Consider the following 10,307-nt stretch of genomic DNA (forward strand, 5'->3'; position numbering starts at 1 on the left):
ACCGGTCGACTCATTGGCACATTGCAATTTGGCGTTTCCCACTTTTAATAAAATCTCAAAAAGGTATTGCATTATTAAAAACCTATTTCTTTTTTTCTATTAATTTTCTCTCGTATACATTAATAACGTATTTAATAATGATTTTAAGTTTATAGAACCAACACGTAATTTATTAATCATTAAACCGTCACATTAATTTGTTGTAACACTTTTTAAACAATAATTTTTATTGTAGTGCTTTTATAATTGTTATTAAATAACTTTTTAAATAATTAAAAAAAAAACAAACAAACCTTTTATTAAAGGTCGTTTTGGAAAATCTGTCAAGGGGTATTTGACGACAACCACTACAAAACACAGTTGACCCCTTGCGTGAAAAATCTCGTGTACTGTAATTGGACCCCATTTCCACATGTATATGTTCCTTCATAATTCAACCATAAATTGTTTTATAAAATCTTATATTTATAAAAAAATCTGAAAAAAGGATACAAGGAGAATCGTTATATATAATTTTTACTTTAAGAAAGGCACAACTCATCACGGACGTCCGTGGTTCTCACTGATTAACTAACAACCTACTTATTCAAGAAAATTAGACTAACTTACACCTTAATTACCTATGGATTTCTGTTGCTATCAATTTCTAACTTTCCATAATAATATCTTATTACCAGCCTTAAGCAACAGATGAATTATACACTCTAACATGTTACGGATACATACCACGTTATTAGCCCGAGCTCCCAACGTTTGCAGGTTGCGCAGATGGCTGCCAACTGATCGGCATCGGAGAAAGCACATCGGTCACTAAACGGAAATGGTCTTTGGCCTTTGGATTCGCCCTTCCACTCGCATTATCTGTCGGTCTGACGCTGCTATTTTCTAGCCCACTTCTAAGCCAAGCGATGTTACTAATATCAGTGGCTAATGCAGCCAATTCATGGCTCGGAAAAGAAGGCGGTTCTACATAATCGACAAATTCGGGTCCCAGTAAAGATTTATGACTGATTGGTATGGTTGAGGTGTCACAGCAGCCATGACCACATCGATGAGGAACTAACCGTTCATTATAAGCACCTTCAAGTAACTTACTCAATCCGACATCTGCTTTCGAGGAATGAATTGAAGTCCCTTGAGTTTCTGGGCTATCTAGGGAGTTATAAACGTTAAATGCACTAACCCGAGCCTTTGGACGAAAAAGGGTAGGTTGGTCATTTGGAACGTTGTTAAAATGAGGTTTAGTTTGAGCGTTTTCCGCATTATGATCACTTGTGACATCGACTCCTTCAAAGATTTTGGATGAATTGACATCCCCACAAGATAGAGTTTCCTCGGATGATGCTTTCGATCTCTCCACGCTCGCCTCCTCCATTGTATTACCGGAACCCAAGTTGAATTTGCCATGTTCCAAGCCTCGTCGCCTAAGGGTTGAATTCCAGTGGTTCTTAATAGCGTTATCAGTTCTTCCTGGCAAGAGCCGTGCAATCGAAGCCCACTTGTTTCCGTGGATTGCGTGAGCCGAGAGTATAATACGGTCTTCTTCATCTGCCACATTTTACAAATTTGTAAGCAATAGTGTATTCAAAACATACAAGTAAACACAAAGAATATATAGCAATCGGATCGGATGTAAATATGTTCATGCAAAAGGCAATCACATGGTAGAGTTGGTGAGTTGGCAGTTACTCTGGTGATGCTTATGGTAGTCTCAAACTTGTAAATGGAACCTAGAACAATTTTAGGATGAGAATATTCCTTTTTTTGGGGTTGAAACCTCTTATCAAAGGAGACCGAGCTTATGAAGCAATTCTAACCCATAACCCAGCACTCTGTTTGGACTATGTCATGGGTGTAGAGGACTTGATATTCAATTTCATGAAAAGGCTGTGTCATGGGTTGCCTAAGAGTGATAGCAATGTGGTGTCAAGAGTGTGGTTGAAGCCATACAAGCTACAAAGACCTTGGTGGAATACTATATCAAATAATTACTGAAGTCTCCAAGTCTGAGCATCATAAGGATAGTTACGGAAACGAAAGAAAAACAAGAAAGGATATGAGAAGCTAAGAAAAATCTTTTGTGCAATGGGTCAGACCAAACAACAGATTGCCACAAAGGGAAAGAGCTTAATGCAAGTTTGAGATGTTGGAGTTAATAACAATGTCCATTAAGACAATCTCCTCCCCGCAGTTGTCACCTTTGCAACAAACCACATTGGTTTGAGAATTACCTGAAGGAACATAGCATCTGATATGCTCCCAGTGGATCACCAACAAAGCATCCTCCATTGAAGGGTCTAAAATATCCTAGAAATCCCTATAATAATCTAGGATGATCTTAGTACTCTCCATATTATTTTAGGACTTTCTTGTATTATGTAGAATATTCATGATACTTGTAAAATGGTATTATAATTACTGTAGTAAAACCTAGAAGATTCTTAGGATTAGAATGGTCGTTGACAGGTTGTGGTCTCCTACGAAAAACAAATATCCCACTTTCGTATTGATCCAAGGTTAGAGATCATAAGAAAATAAAGTATTCAACTTATGAAGTATTCCTCATTCTCCTTTTTTGTTCTACATGGCATCCCATCTAGCTTTCTCTTAAAGGTTAACTCAGCTCAACTAGGAAAGAGCAGACACAAGTACATGAAACAACGCATGTTCAGGCTAATTAGTGCTTTGGGATGCCAATTCATGTGCACATCAGTGGAAAGGTCTCACCTTGAGTTCGGGTTGCTTGGATTTGGTTATTAAGCTGCATTAAGCAGATTAGACCAATAAGCAATCAAGAGCTTTGGTAATCAAATTACGTATAGAGTCTCATGAATTTTGCTATTTAGGACCATTACATAGCATATCACTAATATTATACGGAAAATAGAGAATGTGAATAAGTATGCATGTGTGAGGAAGAGACAAAATTGATAGAGAGGAAACTATACATGCTAGATCTATTAACGTGCAACTAACTCGAGCAATAAATAGTAACCTAAAGAAGTACTTCAAGTCTGGCCTCCGTATCTATCTACCCAAAACTTCTTGTTATCTTCTGATTGTCCCATCCTTCTCTGGCATATATTATGCATCAAAATATCGCACAGGAAGAGAGAAAGAGAGATCTTGGTGAAAAAGATGGATTGTCCCTCACAAACTTGACTTCCATTTTGGAGCTCTTTTTATGTAATAACATTTTTTTCGAAGTAAAATCTAGACAGTATTTGGTTTTTAAACTGTCAAGGAGACCAAATTCTCAACCCACAATGAGCAATTAATTAGTAGGCACCACAAACTTCTGCAGCATTCAGAGCAACAGAAAAAGAAAGTTTTTGGGGGAAAGCTTGGAAACATACCTTACAATATTGAAATATTACTCATACGAATTATGTCCCATGTATACAGTTGGTCGGTAATATCTTAGAGCAGGTTATTTGTGGGCCACAAATACAGTAGTTAGGTTATTTGCTCCCTGGTTGGAAGAATATATCCTGTGTATTCATTCTACAATTTAAAGCAAGGTTTTAAATCTTTGTATTGTTGTCTCCCCTTTCGTCCCCTTGGATTTTCAGTTAAGGTCTGGCTTTCTTTTCATTATGACATTGTTTCACCATGGGAACCTTGTTCCTCCTTTGTTTCAAGCTTCTTCTGGTAAAAACATTGCTAATCTACCAATCGATTCTCATCTTCACCCGTTATTGCCGCATTCTAATGAGAGCTATGGATTGCTATTAATTACACCACATTGATTGGCATTGCATTCATAGCTTGACGCACATTGCTCTAAGTTCCAATTCATCTTATGAATGGTACTTATGTTGGCGTTTACGAGTGATTGCCCTTTATTTCCATGCTACTCAATGTGATTTCCACAGAACATGAAATATAGCAAGGTCGTTTTTCTGTAGTCAATGATCACTGAATTCTTTAGCTTGAGAACATGATAAAAGAAAATGCCTAATGCAATTACTTATTGGCTTAAATGATTTGTCTGCTATCATTTGCCCATTTCTTGAATACTTTAGCTGGCCATGGCCAAGTTTGCAGCATGCAAAAGCGAGAAAAATGTCAATCGCAGGGGTGTATATCCACATGCTTGCCAATGCTCAACCTCCTAGCTCAACACAATTTGCAAAATCCTCTGATTCTCGTCTTCTATGGCCTCATCAATCATACATTGTACAAGAAAGATACGTATAGTGGCTATTGTCATAAGGAGGGACACACAAAAATAGAAATTTTACAACTTGAACTTTTTTCACAAGAACATCCTGGACGTAGAGGTTCAATATGTAGAAAGAGATACAATAGGATAGCCCTGACCACTCTTCTACTTTTGGCTCCATGCTATGGTACTCCCATAGCGTAGAATTATATGTAGAATAAATTAGATTCACAGATCATGAGAAATCCCTCCATATTTAAGCTTTCTAGATCTCTTAAGTTTCTTACTTTCTTATAACTCCTCATGTATAAAAGGGGCTTTTGCCAACACTCATCTCTCGCTCTAGCTGAAACTTGCCAATGCCACGGTCCAAGTCGGACTTTCAATTGTTGGAAAATTCAGGCAGCTTCATCCCCGTCACTGACCCTTCTTTCGTGACAAGCCTGTCACCAGTCTGGTGAACCTTCTGAGGCCTGGTATAATCTTGCAGCTTGGTAACTGGATTTTACTGTCTGATATCGTCTTTATCAGCTACTTATTATTGTTTTGCTACTGTTTTATACTGCTCCTGGTTTAGCAGCACCAAACCACTGTGTTGATTTTGTATTTCTTCTGCACGATCGTACTGCACTCAGTTGAAAGTTGAAATGATCGAGTGGCTTCATCGATTTATCTTCGCCCTCTACTGAGGTTCTAACTTTTAACAGCAAAAACCAACCATAATCAGCAGCATATGGAATTCTAACCTACATCAGAAATCACCTTCCATCCCAATGTTCAAGTTTTTGGTACAAGTGTAGTTGATACCTCATCAGAACTCGTTACTTCCTCCAATGGTCACAATCTTTAAACAGCAATGCACTACCTAGTTATCAATTCCGGAGCCTCAAATCATATGACAGAGATACAACTAATCTTTCACAACTTTTTCCATGCTCCTACCTTCCGGCAGTCCAAATTCCATATGGATCACAGTATCCTAACACAAATCCATAAAATTAACTATGGATCTGCATCTTTCTAATCTCCACTTTATTCCTAAATTAGGCTACAACTTATTATCAGTCAGCAAGCTTACTCATGATATGAATTCTGTAAGCAAATTTCACTATGATTTTTCTGAATTTCAGGAGGTGACTTCAGGGAAAGTGACTGGCAGTGGTAAGAGATACACAATGGTTTGTACTTGCTGAATGGAACTCGGCCATTTAATAGACAAACACTACCCAAAATCAGGTTAAGTCAGCCTACTATTCAAATCCTAACTCAGTCAACTTTGCTTCTAATTCAGTATATACCTTTTTATAGATTCTCGAATCTGTTCATCCACGAGCTACTCTAAATTCGATCAAAGGAGCTACGGAAAGCATTTAGACGGATGAAAGTACGTCAATAGAAAGTGAAGTCATACTTTTGCATTTCCGTCTTGGTCATCCAAATTTTTCATGTACCTAGAAAAATTATTTCCTGATCTATTTAGCAATAAAAAGTCGTATTCTTATGAATGTGAAATCTGTCAAACTATACACATACTCTCTGCCAGATAAACAAACTAGACACATACTCTCCAACGAAATACAAACCCTCAAAACTTTCTTCTTCATCAATAGTGAAATGGCTTTGGGGATCCCTCACGAGCGAACAATATAAGTGGGTCCCTTGGTCTCTACCTCTATTAATGATCACACGAGAACTACTTAGACATTTCTCATGAAAAAACAATCTGAAACCTTTGATATCTTCAAATCTTTTCACTCCCATGATTTCAAATCAATTCCAAAGCACTATCAAAGTCCTAAAAATCAATAATGCTAAGAATTATGTCAATACCAACCTTGACTCTTATCTTTCACATCAGGGAATCATCAACATTAGTTTTTGTGTGGATACCCCACAACAAAACAGGATAGCGGAATGCAAAAAAAAGACATCTACTTGAGGTGTCCCAGTCAATCCTGTTTATAAATAATCCTCCCTTCCATCTCTGGGATGAAGCTATTCTCACAGCAACTTATGTTAACAATAGAATTCCTAGTCAAGTACTCAATTTTCAAAACCTCGTAGCACTCTTCTCAAAACATATGTAGATATCCAAATATGTTCGTTAAAATTTACCACTAAAAGTATTTGGTTAAACCTCTTTTGTCCACAATCACTCTCCAGTCTCCACACCATAGCAAACATGACCATAAATCACTCAAGTGTATCTTCCAGGGATACTCCTCAAATCAAAAGGGTTACAAGTGTTATCACCATCCAACTCGCAAAATGCATGTCTCCATAGATGTCGCTTTTTTAGAGTCATCAATATTATGCCATATCAAAGATCCCGGGGGAGAACTCAAGAGAAGTTTTTGAAACCATCCAAAAAACTCAAGTAACATTTACTAATCTCCCTAATCTAGTCAATTCATGCCTTGATATATCCCAAAGTCTTGAGCCCACAACACCTCAAACACATCCCACAAACCAACCTGTTGGAACTGAAACATAACCCATTGATGTCCTCAAAATCCAACACCAATCCATTGTCTTTACTACAAAAAAGGAAGGCTGCTAATCAGCTTCAAGACAAAGTCCAACATATGAGCTGTCAATCACAAGGTCAGGATTTACTCACCTCAAATTGCAATGATAATTATGCTGACACCCTTTTGATGATTCTTCTCTAACAGTTGTTCAAAAAAAAGGTGTTCAAGAATGTACAAAGCATCCTATCTCATGATTGAAGACAAATATATCGACATTACAGCATGTTTATAAGTGATGTTGGTATTCACACTGCAATGTTTACAAGTGATGAAGGCAATACTTCTACAGTTGGTAATTTGTTATTTGCAACCTCATTCCTATTAAAAGTTAGATAAGTATATCATCAAGAGCAGAAAAGATATTAGAGGTGGTGGTGCTTATAGGACTAGCCAGATAGTTAGAGTTGGTAATTGTCTCAATCTTCGGCCATTCAAGAACTTCAAACATAAAGATGCCCAAACATTACTATGTTAACATAGTTGATCTATCCTCTTTATTTTGTAACACTATCTAGTAGAAAGTCTGATAAGCTCTCAGGTTTCATTATTCACAGAGCAAAACCATATACCAGCAAACATGGAAACGACTGAGACCTACATTGCTATTTTAACCCTCATTTGAAATCGAGCACACAAAAAAAGATACTAAATTATTGATACCACCAAATTGAAAATTACCAGTAAAGGGTTTGCGTTTGACAGCAGGGTCAAGCTGATTACACCACCTCAAACGACAAGATTTCCCCGATCTACCGGGAATCCCTCGAGCAATCAAGCTCCAATTCCTGGCGCCGAAATTGCTCACCAATCGACTCAGTATGGCGTCCTCTTCAGGCGACCAAGGCCCCTTCACTCTGTCGCCGGACTTCTTGCCCGCACGCCCACCACCACCACTAGCACTCGAGCATCCAATTCCATCACCAACAACAACGGCGTCGCAGTCATCGGCATCATGGTTTTCAGCAGCAGCGGTAGTGACGTCGCCACTATCATGTTGCCCAGTTGAGAAATCCTCCATTTGGGTATCTTTGTCTTCGTCCATGGGTAGCTAGTTGAGTGGGTTTTAACCCCCGAGAGTGTAATCGGGGAAGAACAGCTTCAACTGTTTTGGGTCGATATTCCCCTTCAGCTCATATTTCGGCGATTGAACATCTTTTTTTGTTCACCAAATTTGGAACTTTTTGTAACCATGGAAAATACTCCATTTATTTGGTGCAAATTCTAACAAATTGTAACCTATTTTTTAAAGCTACCGTAATTTTAATATCGATCTTTAGAATCTAAAGACAAATTTAAAATCAAATAATTATTGGTTATTGTAATTTGTGCAGTTTTTACAACAAAAGATCCAACCAAAAAGTTATTGGTTGAACGGTACTTGATAATCCTACTTTTCTTAAGGTCGGTAATTGAAGTCTTATCAAATGTGAGAAATGTGTGAGTTGATAAGACTTCAATTACTAACCTTAAAAAGACATAGATTGATAAATAGGTTGTATGCCACAATTCTTGAACAAAGTTTAAACACAGATACAAAAAAATTAGGAGTTGAGACGATAGATACAAACACGGATCCAAAAACCGGTTCGACCAAACGTCTCTACTATGTTTTCCCAATCAGTCGAGCCCTCTTAGTACATACAATCTAGTAACCAAAACTTCTTATGATTGAGGTCAATCCTCGGTAGAAAGATAATTACAAAATGTTCTTGTTTCGCTAGATGCATCAAGTTTGTAGAGATGCGCACAATAAGAACGCATACAATCATATATGAATGCTAACAGTGAAGAACAAGTGGTTTTATCTCTCCCTCAAATGAATGTGCGAAGTTAATTTATGAATGCTTAGAAATCATAGAGCTTTAAAGTTATAAGTGTTGCAAGATGGTGTTGAATGATAGAATATAACATTCAACTTATATCACATTTTGAATTATGTGCAGATACAAGCGTAAGTATGAATGGGTTCCATACAAATGTCTATCTTGAACTTTTCAAAAAAAATTGCCTTTTTGTTCGTTGGAAACTTTGAAAAAAGAAAAAATCAATCTCAAAGTCTATATAAACATCATACAGTTGTCTTAGGGGGTGTTTGGGATTGCTTATAAAAACAACTTATTGACTTATTTTGATGTGGCACCAGTAATAAGCATTTTTAGTGTTTGGATAAACAGCTTATACTGGTGTCAAACCGGTAATAAGGAGTTTTTAAAGAAGTTAAATCATTCTAACTTATCATAAGTTGATAAAAACTTTTATAGAAAAGTATAAGTTGTTTCATATAAACGAACCCTAAACACCCCTTTAATGTCTTTATTCATATATTTCTAAAGATATTAACCATATTCATTAAGATGATTTTCATGAAAATTTCTTTACCTTATATGCTTCATGTGGCAACATGAGGTTCTTCACACTCTCAGTTGTTTGACCGAATTTGATATTAGTAAAACATTTTTTAAGAAACCTAAGAAGGTTCATTAAGTTTTTCTCAAATACTGTTAAGCCTCTCTGTACTTTTTACATCATGATCAAAAATTTGTTTTGTTAGAAAAATGCTGGGATGATTTTTCTAGTGATGAAACATGTCTTCATCATTGCCTCAATAACTAGTCCTTACCATTTGACATCATGTATGATAGAGTGATTGAGCTTTAGGTAGGGGTAGGGATGGCAACGGGGCGGGGATGGGGCGGGGTTTGCAATCCCCGGCCCCGGCCCCGGTTTATGTACACAGTCCCCGGCCCCGGCCCCGGTACCCGGCGGGTACGGGGATTTTCTTCTTGGCCCCGGTCAATTTTCGGTCAACCCCCGGTCAATCCCCGGTCAACCCCCGGTCAACACCCGGTCAAATTAATGGTGGCTCACTTCAGTCACTTGCTGCTCACCGGCTACTCACCGGATTGATGAAGAAGATGAGAGTGACTGACTGGTGGCTCACACGACGAGATTGAAGGAGTGGTGAGGGTCGATTGACGAGGTCGATTGGTGACTGGTGAGGGTCGATCGATCACTCGATTGTTTGGTCTGTCGTGTTTCGGTGTTCGTGTTGGTTGATTGACGAGGACGATGGTTGTGACCTGGACTGACGGTAATACGGCTGAAGTCGCCAAGTCGGCAGTAGCACTCGGCAGCAAGACGGCAACAATAGGTCAAGGTTCTTAGGTTCAAGAAGGGCGTCTGCGTCTGCGTCTCAGATCTATTGGTACTGGAATAGGAGTTCTTGACTAAGTTGACTTCTTGTGTGCGACTCAACGACACTGAGTAACTAAATTAAAGGTGAAAGCCCAAAGCAAAGGTGAAAGCCCAAATAGAAATTTACTTAATTATACATATACCGGGTACGGGGCGGGTCGGGGGATACAATACCCGGCCCCGGCCCCAACCCCGGCTTGCCTCTACCGGGGATCCCCGGACCCGGACCCGGTACCCGTTTTAACGGGGAATCCCCGTCCCCGTCCGGGTCGGGTGAACCGGGTTCCCCACCGGGTCGGGGCAAATCATCATCCCTAGGTAGGGGTGCTCAAAAACCCAACCAACCCGACCAACCCAACTCAACGCGAAATAATCCAACCCGAAGCAATCGATGTCTAATCGAGTTGTAAAATTGT

At 38.6% G+C, this 10,307-nt stretch overlaps 1 protein-coding gene across 1 annotated transcript; it reads right to left on the bottom strand.

Annotated features, from left to right (window-relative positions):
* Positions 1 to 487: 487 nt before the first annotated feature.
* LOC112518433 (transcription factor MYB1-like) lies at positions 488 to 7,727 on the bottom strand. Its single transcript, XM_025126122.1, has 2 exons — positions 7,375 to 7,727; positions 488 to 1,548 (listed from the first exon to the last, which is right to left on the bottom strand). The coding sequence occupies exons 1-2, from the start codon at positions 7,712 to 7,714 to the stop codon at positions 734 to 736; spliced, it is 1,155 nt and encodes a 384-aa protein (XP_024981890.1). The 5' UTR covers positions 7,715 to 7,727; the 3' UTR covers positions 488 to 733.
* Between the last annotated feature and the right edge of the window lie 2,580 nt (positions 7,728 to 10,307).

The sequence above is a fragment of the Cynara cardunculus genome, assembly GCF_001531365.2.
Source record: "Cynara cardunculus var. scolymus isolate 2C chromosome LG 9, CcrdV1, whole genome shotgun sequence".
NCBI classification, from domain to species: domain Eukaryota; kingdom Viridiplantae; phylum Streptophyta; class Magnoliopsida; order Asterales; family Asteraceae; genus Cynara; species Cynara cardunculus.

What these genes read in the sequence shown, in the direction of transcription:
- LOC112518433 (XM_025126122.1), bottom strand. Translation starts at nt 7,714, where the DNA reads ATGGAGGATTTCTCAACTGGGCAACATGATAGTGGCGACGTCACTACC. An exon ending in CAAACGCAAACCCTTTACTG is followed by an intron (nt 1,549 to 7,374) that starts GTAATTTTCAAT and finishes AAAATGTGGCAG; the next exon opens with ATGAAGAAGACCGTATTATA.